Source organism: Acartia tonsa, chromosome 3 (assembly GCF_053477335.1).
Source record: "Acartia tonsa isolate MP-2025a chromosome 3, ASM5347733v1, whole genome shotgun sequence".
Classification (NCBI taxonomy): Eukaryota; Metazoa; Arthropoda; class Copepoda; order Calanoida; family Acartiidae; genus Acartia; species Acartia tonsa.
Genome location: NC_137262.1, coordinates 39345006 through 39371575, shown reverse-complemented (window position 1 = coordinate 39371575; position 26570 = coordinate 39345006). Strand labels below are relative to the sequence as shown.

The 26570-nt window shown below is 30.5% G+C and overlaps 1 protein-coding gene across 8 annotated transcripts in view; it reads right to left on the bottom strand.

Annotated features, from left to right (window-relative positions):
• LOC145314110 (uncharacterized) overlaps positions 1-26570 on the bottom strand; it is a 415520-nt gene that overhangs the window by 100302 nt on the left and 288648 nt on the right. For all 8 annotated transcript variants that reach the window (XR_013877630.1, XM_080153896.1, XM_080153899.1 and 5 more), the window contains exons 13-14: positions 4645-4688; positions 2570-2645 (exon numbers count right to left, since the gene is read on the bottom strand). Coding sequence is in view for 7 of the 8 variants with exons in the window: in XM_080153896.1 (XP_080010022.1) it covers positions 2570-2645; positions 4645-4688 (120 nt within the window). In the remaining variant the exon portion in view is untranslated. The remainder of the gene's footprint in view (positions 1-2569; positions 2646-4644; positions 4689-26570) is intronic.

Here is a 26570-nt window from a genome sequence, read left to right as displayed (position 1 = left end):
ATACAGGATAAGTTTTAATAATAGAATCATAGACTAAAGAAAAGACTTTTCCTTTGGATAATTTTTTGTAAATACCACAAATAAGAATTTTCAAGTAATTAGTTTAAGATCAAAAGAAATAGATATCAGTACATAAAGTGATACTCTTTCTGTATCAATTTTATAATTCAAAATATGGTCTTTTTTCTAGCTTATATTGGCCTTTTTTAGTTCCTTCCAAATTCATAGTTCTTAAAATCCTGAATTTACTCTTGTCTGATATATGGGAATGACAGCTCCAATTTTTTAATTCAACAGAGATTTGTTTTAAAAAATCATACAGGAAAAAGTTTAGTTTTTGTGTCTGACATTAATTTAACACATTTTAAGGATAATATAGCACAGATACGATTTGGGTCAGTCTGGCTTGTAGCTTAGATTATAAGTTTGTTTATTAAGCTTTACTGCATATAGCATTCCTTGTCAAAATTTACTCTAATACAATTTAAACAAACAAACAAAACATATTTATAAAACATTTGTGTACTTTTTATTTTCCTTCATTTTATACATTTTACTTTAAATAAATTCTGAGGTAATGCATTTTAAATTTGATGTTTGTAGTAAATAAGTTCAAATATATACTTTTTAAGTAAAGAATTTGTAAGATAGATAAAAGAGATAAAGTTTTGAATGTTGTAAGTCTATTTTTGCAGCATAATCGGTTTTCAAAACCCTTACTCGCAGCTCCCCATCTTTTCTGCCCTAATTTAAATTTAAATAAAAAAAAAAATTTTGAAGCACTTGTGGGTAGCTCTTAACCTGTGTCGGTCGCCATCCACTACACCCAACCTTGTATAGGTATTGGAGGGGGGGGGGGGGGGATTGTCTCGCCCTTTTTCTGTAAAAGTGAAATTGCAGCATATTCATAAAATAAGTTTTTGATCTAAATATAGAATGTGTATATTTTCAGAAAAGGGACATTGGGCTGCTTATAACACAAACTCCAAAGTTTTATAATAAAATTTTCAAATTCGTTGGTTTAACAACTTTGGGGACTTTACATGAATTTTGGTTGGTTCATTAAGTTAAGTGTCCAAACGTTTCAACTACTAATTAAAACCTACTGAAGAGATAATTTTGCGTAACTTCATTGGGAATGCACATCAATTTATCAGCCATTGTCTTATCCCTTTAGATTTCTGATATACTTTACAATTTTTTAATATTTATGAGGATTGCATGATTCAAATTTTGAAAATATTTTATCTTTGTATTGTATAAATAGTAAATTGAATTCAATGTAAGTGTTATTATAAATATTTTTGTTTATCATGTCAAATTAATTTAAATTGAAGCAGCCTATAATGCATAATAAAAAATTACGTCATACAATACAAATTACCAATGATAGGCCAGTATACATTTTACAATTGGTCAATTACAATGTATACTGGCCTATCATTGAGCATTTGTATTGTATGACGTCATTTTTTTATTAGGCACTGTAAACTGCTTTAAAATGTCTCATGTTTGCGTTTCTTAAACAAGAATAATAATAATCTATGAAACATTTTATAAAACCAACTTCCTAAAATCTATATATTAATCTTTAGATTCTGTTTAAAGTTGTTAATGAACCAAAAACCATTGTTTTAAATAGAAAAAAATATTTTAAAAATTATTTGAAAAGCTAGAAACACGTGACAAATGAAAAAATATTAGTTTGTACCCTAATTTGTCTAAAAGTTGTACTAAAGCAGCTTATAACTTATGTAAAAGAAAAGTTTTGACACTTTGATTGATAGAAATGTAATAAAGAGATTCTTTTCCATAGCAAATTATTTAGTTTTTTATCTTCTAATTGAAAATACATTTGTTTATCAAAAACTTATTTTTAAATCTTTAAAACCCCTATTTTTAACAAATTAAAATTTATATTTTTCAAAAGTTTACTTCTGTTTTATAATACTAATTTTCTAACTACTGTAAACTGAAATAAAGTAAAGCAGTATTATTTAGACAATTATCCTTATACTGCCTCATTTTATTTACATATAGTTTCAATTAGAGATATATATAAAAGTTCGAATAAACAGAAAACCTTAAAATTAGTAACTAAAAACTTCTGTACGTCTGATTATTCAACCTTTTATAAAAACATCTCTATATATTGTTAAAACAAATTTAAGGGAAAAAAAGGATCATATGGAACCCTCTGACAAATAATTACTAAAAAATGCTGTGATAAAGAAAAAAATTATAGCAAAGCAATTATGTGATTAGATTTAAATAAAAGATTTAATTATTCAGCAAAAAGGGTCCATGTGATCACTAAATTAGATAACTACAAACAACAAGGATTGCATCCATTAGTAGCAAAGCTATAACAAATTAATTAGATAAAGCAAAAAGTGAATTTAGACCAGCAATGTTTTCAGTTGTTTTATCACTCTTAAATTCTCTTCGATATGGTTTCTTTTTCTTACTACTGTTCACGTGAAATGTGACAGAGGTTAAAGACAAACCAAGAAAAAAAAATAGTAGTGTATCTTCTCTACAACTAAATATACTGTATGTATGTACTTACAATCAAATCCTGCTGCGCCAGAGGTTGAAGGTGAAGACTTGCTGCTCTTTACATGGAAGGGCATTTTACCCTTCTCCTAAACACAACAAAAGGTTAGGTTAGATGCTATTTCGAGCCCTGCAGGGGTAGGACACGTAGTTTCTTTTATAAATCATTTCAAACGGCTATCTACTCAAAACATTTAGCTTCCTATGTAATAGTCAGGATGTCTGTCTGTCTGTGTGTCTATCTGTCTGTGTGTCTATCTGTCTGTGTGTCTATCTGTCTGTATTTGAAGATTGTCGCCATGCCAACAGAAAGATTTGATTCTCATTTGATGGTACTTATAAAATTCAAACAAGTACAGGCGTTTTAGGATAATATTTACTAATTTAAACAGTTTTAAATAGGAAATAAATAAATAGTAAGTAATAATAATAGTAAGGGGGAAAATAAGTAATATTGGGCTCAATACCAGCTGAGTATCCACGAATTCCCCAATAGTAGCTGAGTATCCACGCATATCCCAAGAGTAGTTGAATATCCACACTTTTCCCCTATGGTAGTTGAATATCCACAATAGTTTCCTCAAAGATGTAAATTTCTTTTGTCCAATTTTAGATTAAATATTCTTCTTTTAATAAATAATTAAGCAGGACTTATTTAATGACTAGTTTGTATATAAGATTTTTTCTTTTCAACATTTTCTAAATGAAATGTGAATCAACAACTAATCTTTAATACTTTATAGAAGCTTAAACATTACTTCTAGTAAAGCTGGTTAATACAAAAAGAAACAATACAAAACTTTTGACTAACTTATCTGACCAGAAATAAATGTAATATATCAACAATTTAAGATCTGCCATTATTTCTTTGCCAAAAATTTGATTGCTAATTTAAATTTTTTTCTTTCTGTTTGTCATTTCTTTTTCCTTTTTCTTTCTCTTTTTAGTTTTTATTATCTTCTATCTCTCTCTGTCTTGGTCTTCTTTATATAATAGGATACCTTTATTTCTGTAGGAAAACATTTGGTGCAAATTTGCCTCGGATAAACTGTCATAAAAGTTTGTAGAAAAAGTTTTGTGAAAAGAAAATATCAAGAATACAATTATCATCATATTTGTCACGATAATTGCACAAATGGAAACAAGGATGACAATAACCAATGGAAAAAGAGAGAAACTAAGAAAAACAAGGATGACAACATCCATAAAAACAATGCTAAACAAGTAAGACGCACAAAAGACAGGCGTTTTCACTAAAAGTACCCTTTTGAGCACAGAAACTCTACCCCCCCTTTCTTTTAAAACATATTGAATATAAGAAGTGTGGGGGGGGGGTAGTTAGATTCTCGTTAATTTGTTTATTACTTTAAGTCAGGTTAGGTTAGGTTACAATGGATTAGGGCTTCCCTTAAGAGTTAAGCATAGAGAAAAAATTTGAATAAAAAATGTCCTTATGTAGCTTAGATATTGATATTCAATATCGACCAACTAACGTTTATAGAACGGATTATAGAGGAATAACGAACCTTTTTCTTTAGAAATACATTATGAAATGAAAAAATAAGAAATGTAATAGAAGATTTTTCTCTAACAATTATTGGTAATAATCGCTTAAAGCAAAAAAATAAAAAAAGTACAAATAAAAACAAAAGCACAGAATTTTCCACAAATTAATTAGTGAAAAACTCTCATTACACAGGAAAAATATTTAAGATCTATTGTATAGAAAATTATGAAAATTGCACACCTGACCTATACATTGTTTTATCTGTCTGTCTGCTGTTCATCCCTCAAAAGACAAACCTTATTTTCTAAAGGTTTCTCTTCTCTATAAACCTACTTTGTCCATGAATTTTTGTGCTTTGCTACTTAGAGATGCTAACTTCCTTGTTCTTTTAAACTTAAGAACATAAATATCTCATTTTCAAGACTAGAAGTGAGAAAGTACTAGTGCACATTAGAAATAACTAGAATCATAAATTCATTGTAAGACTAAATTTATATTTCTGCACTATTACACTGTAAGTGAGTAAGTGAACAAAAAAAAGACAATTACAGAGATGCGTTGCAACCTTACAAAATGTTTACCTGCTGTGAATCGGATCCCTCACCTCCCCAAAACGTTCCTCCAACTGAAATTGAAAATAAGTCATTAGAATAATTTTATGTATCTTTGATTTTAACAAAACAGTTGACATATAAATAGATATACTTTGTAAGAACCTAGTAATAGTGTCTAACTTTTTAACTTTGTGACGTAACAAAAATCGAAGGATGAGAGGGGAGGTGGGAAAGGAAACCCCTAAAAAAGAGATGGATTTTTGTTACGTCACAAAGATAAAAAGTTAGACACTATTACTAGGTTCACTTTGTAACGCAGACATGCTTTTATATAAAGTAGTAAGGTTCTTTTTGTCTGCATTTTAAAGATTTTCTACTGAGCCTATTGAATTCACAATTTCATGGACGCTTAACATAGGTCAATGGCTGTTTTATTTTTATACGTATATCTCAAATTTTAATATTATTGTTTGTCTTTCCCCACCCCGTAAATTAAGAGCCCCCTGGAAGCTAGAGGAGCAGCAGATAGTGTTAGTATCAAAATTTTATCTCTATTAAAGAAGCCGATATCAATAAAGAAAAAATAAGCAAATATCAAATTACTTTGTAATAAAGAATTGTCTAAGTTTGAATGAATAATTTCCCCTCATGTAATAAAATTTGTTTTTATTCCGGGAATTTAGTTGACCTTGGCAATCCACCTAGCATACTTCCTGGTGGAACCTCAGACACAGCAAAAAATATTTCATGAACAAGATCAGTTTTTATGAGATGTTGTGCATTTTTAAATCAAAAAGACATAACTGCCCCTTTATTTATCTATAATACAAAGTAGAACGATGTCTGTCCGTCTGTCTGTCCGTCTGTCCGTCTGTCCGTCTGTCTGTCCGTCTGAAGCTTAAGATCTCAGCAACCACTGAACCGATTGGGCTCTACTCTTCAGGGAATATACCTACTGGTCCTGTGATGGTTTTAAGCTATTTTCTTGGGGGGTGGGACACCCCCAACCCCCCCAAAAAATGAAAAATACCCCCCCCAAAAAAAAATTTTTTTTTTTTTACTTTTTCTTTTTAAATCTAAAATACGAAAAATTAGGTTGATCAAACCTCTTGGAGCAAAGCCCCTAGAGGCTAGGGGCGAAGCCGCTAGTAGACGTATAAAGTAAAACACGAAATTTGATTTGGATATTCAAAGCTATAAAAAAATATTACAAATATAATAGAATTGCAAATGACTTTCAGTAAAACAAACAGAAACTCTGCTACTTCCATACTTAGACATTCTACTACTTTATAGAACGACTGAAAATTATTTTCTATTGCTTTATTATGTTATTTTTATTCGAAGCAAAAAATCTCTGAAATGGCTAAACCAATTCAGAAAACTTTATCTAGGTTTAGAAATAGTTTTGAATAAATTTAGAATAGCCTAACTTATTAAAACAATTTAACAAATAAAAGGGTAAGATAATCTTTGAATCTAGGAATATTTTTAGTATCACAGCTACTAAAAAGTCAATCTGTCCTTAAAAAAGACCAAAGCAAACATAAAAATTAAGTTATTGTGCAATATTCTCTCAAAAAGCTTTGCAATTGTCAAATTTAAACATCACCTTAACCTACTATGCTACACGATCCATAGACGTCAAAGGTGGGGGGGGGGGAGGGGTAATTACTAGAGTTGGGCCGGATATCCGGTGTGGCCGGATATCCGGCCATTTTCAATATCCGGCCGGATACCGGATATTGAAACTATCCGGCCGGATATCCGGCAATATAATCTTTTATATTTTACAACAAAAATCTCTGTTTTTTTTTTTAATCTTCAATGGCTGTAATTTTCTTATTATTGAAGCTAGAAGAACAATTTTTTCTGAATATGTTTATCTTTATGTAAATTTTATATTAGAAATCTCAAAACATAAATTTTGGCGGTGGCAGCAGTACTTGGCAGCTGCCAGCCGCAAACCGACGGTTGGCAGGTAAACGGCAACGGATTTTATGAAATTGTAATATGTCATGAAGCTATATAAAAAAGCCTAAGTTTGAAATTTGAAATCTTCAAGTAAAAATTTGCGGTCACAGGAACCGTTTAAAGATTCCTAGAGACCTGGAGATTCAGGACTTGCAGGATTATAACTGGAACCTGAAATCGACTTGAACACCTATATTACATATGAGGATGTACGACTATAGGATATTTTAGTATTAGATAACATGAAATGCTTTGTTTAAGTAAAAAAATATTTTTACTTTTTACCTGAATGACCTTACCAGATTTGCTGGCATCCTGTGCCCTCCAGGAAGGAGGTATTAAAATAATTTCAACTCTCAGTTACATATCATTCCCATTATTTTTTCCCTTTTATACACAGAAAATTGGATAGAAAAAAACAGAAGGGGGGGGGGGGGGGCAGGCATTCAACACCACCTCCCCGCCCATCCTCTAACCGTTAGGGGTTGATATTATAGATTGAGGGTAGTAATAGTTAAATAGATTTATTTGCTAAGAAGAAAGATCATTTAATAGTTACTTAATTTTTAAGTTTTAACCTTAATTTCATCCTATTATATAAAGAAGTAAGCTTTTTTTGTCTGTACCGAATGATCTCGCTAACCACTGAACAGATATGGTTCTCCTTTAGAGTGAAGCTTCTTATAGGTCCCAGAGTGGTTATAGGCTGTTTAATTTTTATAAAAAAGTCGTTGTAAGATTTTAAGTTATTTTTCTGCACTTTCATGTCCCTTCTAATATCCCTAGATACTAGGGACGCAGCCGCTAGTATAATATAAAACACCAGTTTATGAAGAAATTTTTTTTGCGGGTATAGCGAGCGTATTTTCACGGTAGCTTTCCTCCTATTTCTAGCCCCTTGCGGGGGACTCTAACCTTGCGGGGCAAATTGCCTACCCCTGCGGGGCAATCACCTAACCTAACCTAAAATAACCTATTAAAAGCAATTTTAAAAATACAACGAATCGCCTCTTAAGGTGCGTTGCCACGAAAGGGACTATATCCTTTTTTGATACTTTAATATGTAGTAATTTGGCCGGTTATCCGGCCGGATATCCGGCAATTTGACCGGATAACCGGATATTTGCCGGATATCCGGCGTTGACCGGATATCCGGTCGGATACCGAATATCCGGCATCTGAAATCAGCCGGATATCCGGTATCCGGCCAAAAAAATATCCGGCCCAACCCTAGTAATTACCCCCCTCCCCAAATTTTGGATTTTCAATTTTTACCCCCCCCCCCCAAAAGACTCAACCCAATCTGTCCCGATTTTGTATCACTTTGAAAAGTGCGATTCCAGTTACGTCATATACGTTTTGGGAAAGAAAAAGGGAAGGGGGGAAGAAAATCTCTTCAAAAGAGATGGGAGAAAAGGGAAGAGATTTTCTTCCCCCCTTCCCTTTTTATATGACGTCACAGGAATCGCACTTTTCAAAAGTGATACAAAATCGGAACAGATTGGGTTGTGTCCCCCCCAAATAAAAAAAAAGTCTCTATGAAATAAAGATTACCCCCCCCAAAATTTTTATTTTCAAAATTTTACCCCCCCCCCCCCCCCCACCCCAAATAAAAAAGCTTGGACGCCTCTGACACGATCTACTAAGAATTTGAATTTAGATATTTTTTTGCTTGTTGTTGCAGCGCTTCTTACGGATAAGACTATCCTTTACATTTCTTTTTGGCAAATTCTTAGATTTTTCTATAATAAAAAGTCAATCCATGGAAAATTTTGTATTCAGAGGAATTCTTTACGAAAATCATAAATTCGCATAAAATCTTTATAATACAGTTTCACTACCTTGTTTGTTAGATAAATATTTTGTGGGATTTGTCTTATATTTTATAAATGTATTATTTCTAATGTTAAAAAAGATCATCAGTTTAATCGTGGCTTGGTAGCCTCCCAGAGTATTAGCCACGTGGCTTAAAAAACAGTGGCTCTAATCCTTACCATTAAAAGTACAGTAAAAAATCGACACACAGAAAACTGTCCCGAATTTGTATTAATTTTGAGGAACAAGACTCCAGTGACGTCATATTTTTCTTTCCCAAAAAAGGGAATGGGGGAAGAAAATCTCTTCAAAAGAGATGGGGAAAACCCCCTTTTCTCCCATCTCTTTTTTCTTCCTCCCCTTCCCTTTTTTTTTCTTTCCCCCTTCCCTTTTTCGGGAAAGAAAAATATGACGTAACTGGAGTTTTGTTCCTCAAAATTAATACAAATTCGGGACAGTTTTCTGTGTGTCTAAAAAATCTATATTAATATTCATTTTAAAATTTAGACTCATTCTATTTCATTTTCATACGAACTCTAAATATAGATTTATAATGGATTTATCCATAAAATATAATATATATTATATTTAAACTATAATGTATTTAGAGCTAATGTAATTATATAAAAACGTCATTGTTTCTAATCCTCTGGGGAGGATTAAACCATTACCTTTACACAGAAACATTAGAGCATTACATTAATTTTATTGTGAACCTCATGATACACCCACCCATTAGAGTAAAACACTAGAGGGAGAAAGGGTTAAATAACTGTATCTCCCCACCGCAACCGCCTTGTGCAATCTTTCTATTGGGTCATTGAAAATCAACCAATGGTTTGCTTATCTTAACACAGCCAAGTAGCAGAAAATAATTTAGAAGCAGACGAAAGAGGTCTATGAAAAAGGTAGGGAGGTAGTTTTCTGTATATACATCTATACTATAAATATATTCCTACCCGCCAAACTCCACTTCCATATTTAAAAGAGGGTGTTATCCTTATACCACTTGACTTAATTTCAAATTTTGTCACCCCCCCCCCCCTCATTAAGAATTAAGAAGGGGGGTTATAATCTACTTACATAAAATGAGATCTTACCGAAACAATGAAGAGATAATAGAAGAATGGAATTATCCAGAAAAAATTACTCCTTTCTCTTTAACTTTTGCAGATTTTTTTATAGTTAACCAAGATGTTTTACTTTCCGGGAATGCTTTGTATTGGTCATAAGAGTTTTCTAGAATCTTGCGTTTGTGGGCTAAACCTCACTAGTACAATATTTAATTAAATAAGATCTAAACTTTAAATAATTAAATCACATTTATTTAATCTTTTTAATTTATCTGAAATCGATAGGACAATTGAAGCATGCCTAAATTAACGAAAAGAGTTATCCGTTCGGACGGACGGACCCTAATTATAAAAAGCTTAAAATTGAAGTACGAATGCCGGAATTATTCTGTAAAAAATAGAGAAGTTTTCTACTTTTTTTCAAGGTAAAAAAATTCGTTCTAGCTTAAAATTCAAATTTTAAATAGTTTATTTGTAGAGCTCACATCTAGGTAATTTCTATTTATAGCTATTTTAAGCTCTTTTTTATAGAAAATTTGAGAACAGAAATAAATAAGCATAGTGTCCAAAATGTTTCAACGTACATTTTTTTCACCCAACAACCCTGACAGATATTTTTATTTGTTTAGCCTTTCTGTGGGAGTCATGGATGCAGGGATAGGCAATGGAAGATAAAATTACATTCCCCCCATAATGAAAATATTGACAAATTACAATGTATCATCTATGGGTTGTATCTAAACGGGGAGGATTGGTCAGAAAAATGGCATAAATCCATCCTAGGACAATTGCAAAGCTTCAATAAAAGTAAAGAACTTGGTGGCAAGATTAAAGCTTTTTTTCTATTCCTGTTTTACTTTCCCTGAAATCCTGTGTTTAGGCACAGTTTAACTTTTGTGTATCTTTTATGCTAACTACTTAAAGTGCATTAAAACAAGGATGACACGATACATGGAATAATAGTGAAGTAAATCTCTTATATATAAAGGTTAACTATCATAAAGTGTGTATGTCAAATGTGTTCATTTGAGTACAGGAAGATCTCTAAAACCGCTAGACGAATTTGTTCACTTATTTAGATCAAGTTTTAAGCTATTTTTTGATTTTGAAGGCTAGATCAAATACCAATGAAACTTCAAAACTTGCTTCCCCTATAACGTAAAGCTAGTCGCTTAGACATTTTACAGTCATCTAAAAAAAAAAAGAATAAACAAAAAACATCGTTGTTGGTAACTTATTAATTACTAGTAACTGTAAGCTGAAACAAGGATGACAAATCCCATAAAAGTAGCATGTCAAAAAGTAAATGAACAAACAAGCAGACTATAGAGATACCACGCATTCTAAATAATACCTAACTATTTCAATAATCGTCATGAAAACTTTAGGACGATTCTAAAATACCTCAATTGAGCTATACACTACAGACAAACTGAACGATTCGCTTTAAAAAGTATGACAATACTTTTCAAAAATGAAAGACATAATAGTTTTCTTGAGGTGCCCTATGCCTGCACAAATATATAAATTTGACCACATATGATATTTGCATATTTGTGTTGAGATATTGCACACTAATGCAGACTGTAAAAAATATGTCGAAATAGGGTGTTTCAAAATCTATTGATTCTGTCAATTAATTTAGTTTTTCATCCATAAATTGAAAAAAAGAATACGGATAAAAGTTTATGAGAACTATAATTTCTTTAAAATTAATTTTTTTGTTGTAGAAAATTGAGGCATGTTTATAAATGTGTGATTTTTGTTGACATCCTTAATTTTTGCATTTTTCAGATGTAGTCAACGAGAGTTGTTGGCTTTACCATTTACTAAGGTTTACTATTTATAATTTTCATATACAATTAGAACGTCCTTCCTTAAACACTTATGCTGTAATTATATCAACATATTAAAATCGTGTGGGGTCATTAAGTTAGTTCAAAAACAGTCCAAGCACATGAATTTGCCAGATAGGTAGAAAGCATAAGCAAAAAAGGGAAGGCATGGCTTGCATTTTAAATAAACATAATACTAAAGGAAGTTGGGTTGGCAATTCCTGGCACGCTTATGGTTATAAAACACATCATATCTATAAACAATGAAATTTAATAGGCTGGCTTTTCCTATACTTTTAAAATGTCGAAGCAAATATAAGCTCTTTACATGGAATACAAGTATATAAAGATAGAAGATAAGTTAATTCTTTCTTAAGTTAAGAGTTGTGAACTTATTACTAAAGTTTTGTTGTTACCATTTTTTCTTCATTGTGTGTATGAGTAATCTTGTATAAAAAGGACTTGCAATTTGGTGTGTGTATGTGTGTAGTTTCAGGATTAGGGGATTTCTTCTATAACTTCTTATTGGATTTTTAAGCACTTTGGGAAATGGGAAACAAAGATTATCTTTTGACTAACATCCTTAAAATACATCGTTAATTGTTTAACCCTCTAATTAGTAATATACTAGTATATAGTGCCCACTATTGATCATGAAAGGGAAATCTTGGCTAAATATACAAGTATATAGTGCCTAGTATTGGCCATAATAGGAAAGAGCTAAACGAATATAAAATAATTTTCATTATTGTCTAAATATATCAATATATAGTGCCCAGTATTGGTCATGAGAGGAAAGGTCTTGTTTAATTTAAAATTATATTTTAATATTGTCTAATATACAAGTAAATAGTGCCCAATATTGGTCATGATAGGAAAGAGCTTGACTAATATAAAATAATATTTCATTATTATTGACTGATATACAAGTCTATAGTGCCCAGTATTGGTCATGAAAGGAAAGGGCTTGACTAATATAAAATAATATTTCATTGTTGACTAAATGGGCGTGTAATTGGTAAGATTAGTGCTCCTATCATTTCTTTACAGGGCTCCTACAAATAAGCAAATATTTAACTTTATTAATTATAAAAACGAAAAATTTTCTATTTGAAATTGTTAATTTATAAGCAGAAGTAGATGGAACATTGAGGGAGGGAGGAGACATTAGACTGTAAATTATACTAACCCCAAAAATTTTATGAACATGTTCTATCATTCGTAGTCTTAGTAACTTTGAGGGGATAAATTGATTTATGATTGGTTGGTACAAAGCAAAGTATCTAAACTTTTCCACCAATTATCTCGCGGAAAATTTTGAAGAGGGTACTGAAACCTTAACTATATTTACCCAACTTGATCCTAATCTTTTTTATTTGCCAAAGGGGAAATTTGGATTGTCATAATTGATAATTTTCAATAATAATAATATTTTTTTTCCAGTTTTTTGTGAACTCTGTATTACTGATTCTTGTGGCCATTCTTGCTACCCACTCTTATAAATTTCAACTCTAAGGGCGCTTATAGCAAATTAAATTGATGCCAAAAGATGTAAAAGCCCTACGTAATTAGAATTTACATATGATTTAATATGAAATTGGCTCTTTAATGGGGTCTGACATTTAATATGTTCCAGCTCTGATTCTTATGGAACTGATTGTCCTTGTTTTTATAAATATCATTTTTAAAGACTTTTTTTATTTTATGGGCCAGCGACTTTGCGCTGACAACTAAGAATTTAGATTTGTTTTGCACATGCACGAATTCGCGTAAAGCCAGGGATACAGGGACAGCAGAAGATAAATCATTCTTGCACCAAAATTGTGTGGTAATCTTATTATTTAAAGAAGTAAGAGCATTGTGTCTGAAGATCTCAATAACAACCGAACCGATTGGGTTCTCTGTTTTAGGTAGGATTGATAACGGTCCTGTGATGGTTTTAAGCTATTTTTTTAGCCCCTCCCTGTCCCTCAGAGTCCCTAGATGCTAAGGGTGTAACCGCTAGTATCCTTATACTAAAGTAACAGGATGTTTGTATGTCTATGTGTTTGTTTGTACCGAAGGATCTCGCTAACCACTGAACCGATCGGGTTCTCCTTAACAGGGTAGCTTCTCTAAGTCCCGGGAAGGTTTATAACTATTTTCTTGGGGGGGTGGGACACCCCCAACCCCCCCCAAATTTTTTTTTAAAATTTTTTTTAACTAAAATTAAAAATTATGGTATTTTTAACATTAAGAAAAATTATAATCCTTTAAAACAAAGAAGTTTTTAAAGCTTTTAAGAAGGTTTTAGGCTATTTTCCAATGGTTAGTAATAGTCAAACAACATAAAGTAGTTGATTTTACCCAATACTAAATTTATAACATAGACTTCAACCCAAATGAACCATTAATGATCATTAAATCCGTTGACGAGATAGAAAAAAGGATTACGTAGATCCAGTATATGTTTAAAATATTGCAATTCCATGTAATTTATGAGTGAAAAAGGTTAAGGTTTAAAAAGTTTTTATCTGGGTATATATCTAAAGTTTTTAGGGTTTGGTGTATACCCTATAATTGTATTGAACATAATGCAGTTTTCCACTTATGTCTGTATAATAGACACAGAGAATAGATCAACAATTGTTGTAATAGTGTGATCCAAACGCATAAGGTTCTCTTAATGCATTAGAGGAAGTTGTGCATACTGTATAGCCTTCCTTTTTATTTTTTCATTTTTCCTCCATTTCAATTCAAATTACTATACATACTTTTTCACCAACGACTCATAATCTATTTTTAAGGCGGAAACGTAATAGTTATGTACCGCATTGTTTTATAGACACCTTTCCGCAGGTATTAAAATAAAGAATTATAGGATTAAAACCAGTTTTGACCGAAGGCCAGGTCTAACAAAACTGGTATAATTGGGTTTCGAGGCCATACTGGAAGATAGTTTTTACTTTAAATTCCCAATACTCTAAAACAAAGACAAACGGGGACATTAAAGTTTAAATTGTATAAAAATTACTCTAATCTGAACACTCCTTTATCTGTCCGTCTAGTCAGCAGTAAACTTGCAAAAAATTTGGGTTCAGGTTGTGCCAAATTTTATTACCCCACAGCCAATAAATACTTTAAATATTTATGTCATTATGACTTTACGTTGTCTAGTTAAGTTTTAGTAGCGTAGCTACTCTACAAGTTGTGTTGGTATGTAAGTTTAGTCATAAAAAAAAGAAAATTATGGATAGGGAGCTAAAGAGCTTGTTGACCTCATGCTAAAATTTTAATACAAAAGAGTTAATATGTCTGCCTATCAGTTTGTCCGTATGGCTATTTTTATTTGTACTAAAAGATATCACTTATTACTGAACCGATTCGTATTATTTGGCAGCTGAATAGGGTAGTGTTTTTACCTTTCATTAGATTTTAATTGATTGGGCTATTGTACTAAATCGTTTTTGATCGCAAAGAAATTTTATGTTTTTCAATTGTTTTGTATGATTTGCATAATATATGGTCTAATCAGGGAGGAAGGGGATATCGGAATTATGCCATTAGAAATTTGTTAGCTTAAAAAACTTTTAAAAGCTTGATTAATCCTTTCTTTTGATGTACAAACATTTCAACCAATGATTTTAATTAAGAAGGTAATTGTGTTTATATTTTTTCTCTCGAAATTTAGAAAATAATAAAGGGGGGTTGGAGACGTGGTTTCATTGGTTTAAAAATAGGCCTGAGTTACCATTTCATCTGCTATTGTTATAAAGTTTCATTATAACCCTATGATGATTTGTATAATGTAAATGTATGAGAAAATAACTAATTTTTCGCGCATACACGACATGCGCTTCCAAGAATACAGGAATACGATAGAATAGACATAAAATAAAAAATTATTTGGTGCTTTCTCTAATACCTATAATTGGACCACTTAACCCACACTACTTATTAAAAATTTGAAAAGAATAGTAAAACACAAAGTAAACCCACCTCCCCCTCACTCCGACAAACACCATTTTTTTTTCGGTGAGCTCTTATAATGTGGACCTATCTCTACGGTTATCTTCTAACTCTTATTTAACCTAACCTAATCTCAAATATGCACAAAACATGTTTCATCCAAAAAATTACTTAGTATACCGCCAAATATTTTTTGTGTGGATTTTTAACCTTAAACGTTATGTTGAACTTAAACACTTTTTTTGGTATGCTATTTAAGTATACGCATAAAAGCAACATTTTACCCAAAAAAGGATTGACTTGTGAAAATACTGGCGGGAAAAAAAACGTTGCAATTAAACCATACATAACATACCTATAAAACAAAAATATTAAAATTATAATAATACACATTAAAATAAATTGAAAGCTACTTTTAAGTCAATGTCTTCTGTAAGAAAATTATTAAATATAATAAAAAATTTTATAGTACTTTTTTATTCATTATATGTTTTTTTTATATCAGTTTATTTCTGTGAAAAGTATGGATTTATAAGGATAATAGATTTCGACAAAATTAACTTTTTCTAACAACACGAAAGATTAAGTCAGAATTATTTGATATTATATCAAACGCATTTTATGAATATAAGTTTCCATAAAATGCACTCTATAAAAAGTTCAACCTAAAAGGTATTCTTAACATTGAAATAGTTAAGTTGCCTTATCAGAATAAGAAATATTTTTATATGTAAAAATCACGCAACCTTTCACAAAAATAAAAATCAACTAAGAGTGTGACATATCCTTTTTATCACATATATAGTGTAAAATAAGTAGGATGTATACGTGTATGTATGTATGTCCATTAAGATCTCATGTTTTTTTTTGGAAAAGTAGCCTCAAGACTTTTAAAAATAGGTAGAAGGAATATCATACAAATTTTCTTGACTAATTTAAAAATAGGTATAATATCTTTTTTATTTAATTTGTTTTTGTATTACAAAATAATTTCTTTAAAATATTTCTGGCTATTATCTAACTCTAACTCATGAACAATACTAAAACGAATATATTTTAATCAAATTCAAAATATCTGACACTTATAATTAGAAAATTAAAAGTATATTTAGTCAAGCCAAGTATTTAAGGATAGGCAAATCCCAGTCAGGTTACATTCTTCTTCATTTTGAAATACATGAAAAAAGAATTTTGAAGTACACGAAGAAAGAATTTTGAACATTGAATATAGTGGGAGGAAATTACATTATTTTCATTAATTATTCCTTTACCACTGCACTGCATAAAACCAAATTTTCAACCAACAAGGATGACAATATACAAAAGCATCGAGCGGAGCTCATACTTCATGAAAAACCAAACAGATGGTCGAACAAAGGAAGTTATAATATAGATACTCTCAGGGAATATTTATAAACAATTATGACATCTATCTTTAATATTAGCAGAGGAACTCCAATTTTTACGTAGCAAATTATAGAGAATCCTCGTGTATAGAAATAGATAGATAAAACACTTTTATATAATTTTGAATATCAAATATTTGACGAGAAGATATTTTATAAAAATTAGAACGACGACGGGTAATTAAAAGTTACCAAGAAATTTGATGGAAACTTTTATGGAAATATATTTTGAATTTGAAATTAGGTAAGATATATCAATTTTTAATATTAATTATGTTTAGTCTCAAGTATCTCTTGATTCAATATCTTAATTCTAGGTATTATCATACATAAATTGCAATCTGTAAACTTATGTTAGGCCAGAATAACGTTTTAAAAACGACCAGGTAAATTAATGTACATCCCCAATGATGATAAACAAAAAATACTCCTAATGTAGATTAAAATTATTGGTTTTGAGTTCGCGCACTGCAAGTTTGAGCCAACCAATCAAATTTAACAACGGGGAACAGTGTAATTTACAGTCCGATATTCTCTCCCTCCTCCGAATGAAAAAAATACCCTTGAGCATATAAATTGCAATTTAAACATCTTGATTAAACTTTGAGTTTTAACTAACTACATGTTTGATTTCAGATTTTTTTCTTGGTTGGGGTTAAATAAAAAAGTTGCTTCTATGCTTGCTAAAGACTAAGCATGTAATGGCAATAGACTAATACAATTCTGACTTCTTTAAAAATGTAATTTTATTCCAGTATGGCTTCGAACCCGATTAATATCCGCTGGATTAGAACCGGTTTTTAGTCATACTGAAAATCATGTAAAGTAACATATTACAGACAATTTTCCACGAATATTAAAAAATCATAAAATTAATACCTTCGGCTGAAACCTACCTAACTTAGCATCTCTAATTAAGTCATATTTTCCCGTTAGAAAAAAAAGTATCCAATGATGTTTTAATCGGACCAAAAGTAAGTTAAGATCAAATGCTTATTTGTCAGGGGAATCTTCAAAATTTATTTTTACTAGTATCTTTTCTATATTTGAGGACGACCAGACAAAGTGAGTAGATTCAGTAAAGTTATATGAAAATAATGTGAAATTCTTATTATGAGGTATTTGTATTTAATCCTAATTGCATACATACATTCAAGATCTTCATCTCCCTTTGATATTAACAAGCTACCAAAGAGAGAATATCAATATTACACAAAAGAGGAAGATGTATCATTGTCCCATCCCTGCATTCCACAAGGTATAAGTAAAACAACGGGGGATCTTTTTCTAAGTAAACACTGGAGCTTAAGCATGCAACAGTGTGAACTTTTAACATTATATGCACTTTTTATGCACATCAACCCTGTGTGTGTGTATATATTGTATATTCTACATTTGACCCTATAATATCATACAAGTTAAGGATAAATAATAGTTTTTTCTCGCATCTCATTATAAACAGCTTTCCTCGGATATAAAATGTCCAAATATAAGATTAAAACCAGTTTTTTAGCCCCTTTATGCCGAAGGCACGGGCTAAAAACTGTTTTTTAATAATAATAAAAAGTAGACTTAAATGATCTAAGAAAGTTAAAATCAATTAATTTTTCACAATCTTTTCCCTGTCTTACATTTCATAATTGCCCAATGCTCTTTTCTATCTAATAAATATTGCTAAAACTACATCTTTCTAAAAAAATTTAAACTTCAAAAAGAATAATCATAACTTTGTAAAAAAAATCTATTAAAACATTTGATTATTATCTTACAATTATCCAATTGATAGATTGAATAAAAGTACCCAAAAAGCAAACGGAAAAGATGAATGAAAACTTTGGGAACCAGAATGAAGCGTTAAAAGCGACATCATACTGGGCTACCATTGGCCAATTAAAATGTATACTAGCCTGCCATTGGTAATTTAGTCTATGTATTAGCCTATCATTGGTTATTTGTATTATATGACGTTATTTTTTTTATAGGCACTGTAAAACAGCTTCAACTAGAATAATATACAGACAAATGTAGCCTCCCTTACTAGTTTTTGGTTCTAGTTTTCACATGTAACTTTAGGGCTGATTTACCTTCCCAACAAAAGTTTAACACTTTTTTTTGCATGTCTGTTTGTGTGTGTATGTAGGTAATGCATCTGTGGGTACATGTGTGTGAGTGCGTGCCTGTCTATGTAGGTAATGCATCTGTGGGTACATGTGTGAGTGCGTGCTTAGCACCTATTAACCCTGTGTAATTATGACCATGAATGGACTCAATTCTAACAATTCTAACATGAATACTAAGCATCTTTATACCCCATATATGTTGCATATTTTAGTAGTGCAACTATAATGACTCCTTACAAATTTGTCTACGGTTAATATTATTGCCATTTACCTAATATTGTGACGTCAAGGTCTAAGGTATAATTCAATCCTATTACTTTTTTCAAATATTTAATTTAACGATTGATTTTTCGATAATAACTATCGGAACTTCTCATGGAGCTAGAGTTTTAGAAAGATTTATAGGGTTACCCTGTTTGATAAAGAATTCATGACCCCTTTATTTAGAAACCTTTGTATATAAAATAAAGAAATACATATAACAAACACTTAAAATTAGCTATTAAAGAAACAAATTGACAATTCAAGGTCTTATTATAAAGAAAGGGCGTTAAATGTAATACTGGTAGTCTAGTTCATAATTTTAATGCAACGACGGACGGGAACATATGCTTTAAAACTTTTAGTTATGTGATGTTTAAAAGTAATTAAACTTTAAATAGGATAGGTCTAAAGGGTTAAGACAAAACCGATAAATTGCTGTAAACCCCAATGATGATGCACAAAATTACCCCTTCATTGGATTACAAGTAGTAGTTTCGACACTCAACTTAATAAACAAATCAATAAAAATTTAATAAAAGCCCCAAAAGTTGTTAAGCCAACGGATAAGAAAACGTTATCATAAAACGTTGGGGACTTTTTGCTGACAGAAAAATTAAAAATTATAAAATCTATACCAATAAAGTTGGCTCAAAGGGGCCAAAGGCTCGAATTAAATGAATTAGTATTGATTTTATGATTTTATTATACGCGAAAAATTATTTACAACACGATACGATACATGGTTTTTAAACATGTCTCAGTTCAGGTTCTAATCCAGCGGATAATGATAGGTTTCGAAGCCATGCTGTAAGCTAAATTTAAATCACTGGATATTCGTCCCCATCCCAAAGTGGGGCAAGAGATTTTAGATTGCAAACATGAAGCTGCAACTTTCAGAATTCTGCCTCATCCAGATCATAGATAATTGGCCTGTCATACAAGCATAGGTTAATGTAGATAAATCAATCTTCCATAATTAAAAAAGTATGATTCAAAGGAGGATTCAGACATACTTTTCATTACTAAATCTAAAAATGACTTCTAGTATTTAAATGAAAATACCAATCAATAATTTTCAATTTACCCATCCCTACCACACTGATATTTTGCACAGATTGTGGGTATTGGTTCGAGTTGAAAAAGTGTGGCTTTTCACAGAAAGAAAGGAATACAACAACACACCCAAACAACTTCTCTACTTTTTTTCTTTCTTTTTTAAGATTTGTGCACATGAAACCATTTAAAAACCCGTAGAATTTATTAGAAAATAAGATATTGCTTGAATAAAAATGAAATAAAAATAATTATATAAAATAAAAAATCTTTGATAAAGAAAAGAAAGTTAAACAGAAAAATGCAATTAAATTTAATATTTTCTTTTGGTGAAATATATGTAATCATAGTGTCCTTTTAAAATCTAGTAGTCGAAACAAGGGTTATGTGTGGATGTGTCAGATGAAGGGGCGTGGGTAGGGGGGCGTGGCCTAACCAATTCTATTTTATTGCCCTAGGTCTTCTAGCTATATATTTAATCTGATGATAACAACCGGGTCATGCCAATTCTCTTTCATTTTAATTCTAAACCTGCATTTCTGCTTAACAAGTATGTTCAACATTCAAAGAATTTAAGCCATTTGCAAAAATTGTGTGACCCGTTTGATATTCCATGAGAAAATTTTAATAAATATTTATCAAAGCACTTTAGAAAAGTTGATCTTGTCAATATTAGAATTAAATTAACTGTCGTTTTTCTTTCTCATAAATCCCTAATGTTAGCAATTTAAATGGACAATGAAAATAATAATTCTAAAATATATTTATCGTATTCATTCGAATCCGGTGGATAGGAATCGGTTCTCATCCATACGAAAAAACTATGTCTAGCATCGAATTATATACAGCTTTCTACAAATATAAGAATGTACAATCATAAGATTAAAACCAGTTTTTTTAGCCGGTGCCTTCGGCACCTCGGGGCTAAAAAAACTAGTAAACTAGTTTTAATCTTATAATTGTACATTCTGTATCCGCGGAAAGCCGTTTATAATACGATGCGAGAAATAACTATTATGTAAAGTTTATTTCAAACTTTTAAAAATGTTTATATTATCTAAATGTAATTAAACACCATAGCTTTTAATTTAATATTAAAAATGCATTACACACGATAGAATATGATCAAGTATTAAATAACTTTTTTTCTAAATGTAAGCTTTCTGAAAAGAAAAGCATTGAATTTAATATGTTTTAGTTTGTGTCAATAATTCTATAAAGTCAATTCTTTTAAAAAGTAAGAAAGAAGATGAACTTTAAAACTTTAGAAAACAAGCACAAATTTTGTTCATAAGTAGTGAAACACTAAAGTGTGTTACCTTTTTTTATGTTTTATTATTATTTGGCCACAACTTGGTCAAAAATGCTCACAAATCAGACCTTTTTCGACCGAAGATGCTCAAATGGTTCCTTTACAAGCCCAATCAATCAGTTTAAAGATATCTTTATATTTCAAGAAAAATTGATGAAAATACTAAAAAACAGCAAATTTGGGTGTTACCTTTTATATGCACAGATACCATAAAATCAACAGAAAAATACTTATTTTTACTTTTCTGTCATTTTTCAAGTTTGATTCTGTTAAATTGGCTATTCATAAAGGGATTTATGCATTGATTATACTGAAACATAATATTGGACAGAAATTAATGTATTTCAAAAAAAGAAATTTTGGAAAATAAGAAATTCGACCTCTATCACTTCAGAGGACAGCTGCCAACCTCCAGTTGACAGGATGTAGTTAAAAACTTGTTAGCAATAATAATTAGCCCAAAAAGTAAAACAAAATTTTTTTTAATATGGTAAAAAAATGATAATCTAAATCTTAATTTTGGGGATGATGATCTTAAAGACGCTCTTGCTGTTGGTGATGATGACCCAGATGGTATCCAAATACATGAGCATTATGACAACTTATCTATTAAACTATGGTCTGATTTTTGTATTTGTAGCATTCTCCAATCAAGAGGAATCCCAAAACATACAATCATGGTTTTTAAATTCTCCAATTCATAAGGTAAATATAGTAGTTTTTAAAAGATGGTTATATTTCTTGTTACAACTTTTAATTGGAGGCTGCTATAAATACAAAAATTGGACCATAGTTCAATAGATGAGTTGTCATAATGCTCATGTACTTGGATACGATCTGGGTCATCATCACCACCAGTAAGAGCGTCTTTTAGATCATTATCCCCAAAATTAAGATTTAGATTATCATTTTTTTACCATATTATAAAACTTTTTGTTTTACTTTTGGGGCTAATTATTATTGCTAACAAGTATTAAACTATATCCTGTCAACTGGAGGTTGGCAGCTGTTCTCTGAAGTGATAGAGGTCAAATTTCTTATTTTTAAAATTTTCTTTCTTTGAAATACATTAATTTCTGCCCAATATTATGTTTCAGTATATTTCAATGCATAAATCCCTTCAAGAATAGCCAATTTAACAGAATCAAATTTTAAAAATGACAGAAAAGTAAAAATAAGTACTTTTTCTGTTGATTTTATGGTATCTGTGCATATAAAAGGTAACACTCAAATTTGCTGTTTTTTAGTATTTTCATAAATTTTTCTTGAAATATAAAGATATCTTAAAACTGATGGATTGGGCTTGTAAAGGAACCATTTGAGTATCTTTGGTCGAAAAAGTTCTGATTTGTGAGCATTTTTGACCAAGTTGTGGCCAAATAATAATAAAACATAAAATAAAGTAACACACTTTATATTAGTAAGAAACAATGTTTTAGACTAAAAAGGAACAGTAACTGTATCAACGTTCATATAGCAAAACTAGAATTTTGTAAATTGTGTTACCCTAACGAAGTATATACCCTAGATATAGAGTAGCTGCTTTACTAACAAGAATATGCATAAAAATCTAACTTTCAATATCCCCTATTATGTATAGAATTGCAAAAAAAATAAGTATTATAGAATATAGTTAGAGCTTGTAAATTATATTGTTGCACAAATAGACGGTGTCAGAATGTATACACATATATTTTGGAAAGAATTTATTAAAAATCTGATCTTTATTAACAGTGTATAACAATTCCTAAATCAATCCAATGATAATGATAAGAGTCTGAAAAGAAATTTAATAAATCAAAAAGTATCTAAGATTATTAAAAGTTTAAGTTGTATAGCGCCTAGCTTATCTTAAATTCTTAATTTTAATTCAAATGAAATAATTAGGTGCTTTCCCATAAAGGGTACAGCAAGCACTGATCCAAACCTCCCTATTTTGAAAATAAATTTAAAAAATGAGATTTTTTTCTTTATGCCCTACCCCAATTGTGCCTTACACAATATAACCTAAGCTAAAAAAGTATTTCACGAAAAACTACCCCCCCCCCCCTTTATTTCAATTTGTTTTAAAAAATACAGTCAATTTGAGGGAAACCGCAAAAAAAAAACAATTTAAAGAGTTAATGTTTTTGCAACACTCTATTGCACACGTATTTAGAACATAAAAATTGCATTTTTATATGCATAATTGTGGTAATTATTGTAAAACAATGTGCGAAAACAAGGAAAAAAATGCAGTTAGTGGCAAACTTATTCTAAAGGAATGTTTTATATGTAAAATTATAGTAAAATATTGTGCCATAACAAGGATATTTATATGTAGCCTTGTATTATAGACATCTTTACTCGGATATAAAATAAAAAAATATAAGATTTAAACCAGTTTTGTTAGACTCAAGGGTCCGAAGTCCAGGGCTAAAAAAAAAGAAAAATCATTATTAAAGTAAAATTATGTTTTTTAAAAATTAGTTAAAAAATAACTTGTTTCTAGGCACGGCTAATGGTAAAACATTGCATTTTTGTTGTAAATTGCAAATATTCTAAATGTATTTACACGTTATTATAAAATTAGCCCTGGTTTTGTTTATGAATCACGACCAAATTGCAGAGTGATTCCCTGTCAACATTCTACAGTTGGATTCAAAATTCAACAATTTGCTTCTATCTTTTCCCCAACTAAGAGGAAAGAAGTTTAGATAATTATTATTTACTTAATTGATAAAAATTCGATATAACTTCAAACTTGTATATACAGACAAAAAATAGATAATATTTTTATAATGAACTTATAATAAGGACTTATGCTATAAAGTTGGAGGCAAATTAGAAATTTTTTCAATAATATATCCCTGCCCTATCCGAGACAACACTTTTACTATTCACTTGAAAATACAAAAGTTACACAACAGCATTACAGACAGACTCACATAAAGTCTTAAAGAGTAGCTTCACTTTCAGATATTTTTTCACAGGCAAGGCTTAGAGGTTCACAACTTTAGACTACAAAATTGGAAACCCATCAAACTATAGAATGATTCAGGGATCTTTAGGGATAAGACAATGGACATTAAAATATAGTAAACCTCAAATTAAGAAAACCAAAATTACCTCTTTGATATAGGTGGAAAAGATTAAATACTGCTTTATTGTTTCAACTAATCAAAATTTAATCAAAGTTTTTAAGCCAACTTAAAGAACACGTGTTTATAAAACTTTAGGCACCATCTTAATTTACAGTGCAATGTCCCCTCCCTCCCAGAAAATTATTACACATTTTACTTAACCTCTGTTTTGAGGAAAATCCTTGTTTTTTTAGTTAATTATGGGATAAATAGCAGGTTTTAAAATAGGGAGTTGAATAATGAAAAGATTTTACTAAAATCTAATTAAAGACTTTTTAATATATAAAAATTTTCATAATTTTATGGAGAGTTAATATTGATCATAAAGATCATAAATTTAAGCTGCAAGCTGATCTAAAGGTTTAAATTGGCTGTAAAACCTTTTTTCAACATGGATTGCTCAACTGTAGATTTTTGGCTGAATTTTAAAATTCTAAGATAAGTTTCAAAGTGTATATGCTGAACATACCTAAAAATAGAAGAAAAAAATTAGTTTGAAAATATCCTCTGGAAATTAAATTTATAAAACTAAAAATATTTAATTTATATATTTTGTACTATCTTTTAAAAAGAATTAACAAGAGCTATCTTATCTTTTTACTGAACCCCAATAGGTATTATTCTATTGCTCCCTCTGTCTGTCAGTTTGTTCGTCAGTGATTTATAATTGGAAATGACGGATTGTTATATTAGGATCAGGCTTAGACATTTGGCTTACACATTTGACTTCGATTATCTGCGGATTACAGGTGGCTGGCGGGCGGCTGCCGAACTTTGGTTATAAAAATTGATTAAGTTTACCCAATTTCTTTCACGCAAATACTATCCACAAATAATAAAAAAGTTTGTTAGCTTTCATGGATGTAAGAACTTTTTAGACGTCACAAAACTGTTCATTGGGGAAGGATATGTTAACTACAAAAAATATATTGTGTCTAATAATAAAATTGGGGTCATGTGATGGAAACGAAGTTGCGGGTTTCGTCATATTTTCACAGTAGCTTTTCTCTTATTTCTAGCTCCTGCTCGGGGCTCTAACCCTGGGCGGCCAGTTGTCTAACCCTGCGGGGCAATCACCTAACCTAACCTAAATTAATCTTTCAAACGCTACTGTGAAAATACGACGAAACTCGCAACTTCGTTTCCTTCACATGACCCTTTAAAAGGCAAAAAAGTAAAAAGCATACAGTTTTTCCTCAGATAGAATATCCCCTTCCTTGTAAAACTTTTTACATAAACTACATATAGTCTATAAAAGTCTAAGATGAGCGTTTTGTTATTCCTTTACCCCTGATCAGTTTTAGAACATCCATATCAGCGTATTTTTTTCTGTTTACAATAATTGAGAGGAAAAAACTCAGCACTTTTACATATAATAAACAAGAATATACTTTTTTCATGAAACACTGACATAACTCCATAGCTATCTATCTGTATATCTGTCTGTCTGTCTTTCTGTTGATTTGTCTGTCTGTTTATTTGTCTGTCTATTTATCTGTCTGTCTGTCTCTCAGCCTACCCGTCTGTCTATCTCTAAAGATTGACAGATAGAGTAGCTGTGCTACAAAAAATGATGTGAACTTCTCAATAAGTTGTAAACATTAGTCCTACGGATGAATACATGTATTCTATAAAAAAAGCTCTTACAAATACTAATTCTTCTTTTTAAAAATTAGGTATAAGGTATTATAGATAAAGGGTTTAGTAATAAATTCTTGTATAACTAAGGGTGTGGGTATTAACCTTGAATCTCTAATAATAAAATGTAAGATTTATATCAAATAATATTCTTAAATCAATTATCTAGAATTAAAGGTCACCTAAGAACACTCTAAGTTAATCAAAATAACTTAGAAATAGAAATCTCTCCTCTTGTATACTTTTTAGAACACAAATCCAAATAATATCAGCTAAGGCTTACGTAAGCGGGATTATTTTATGATGTTTAAGCAAATTTGTAGGCATGGTTCTTATTACTATTACGAGTAATTACATTTTTCTGCAAGTTGGGAAATTATGTAACATTACCTA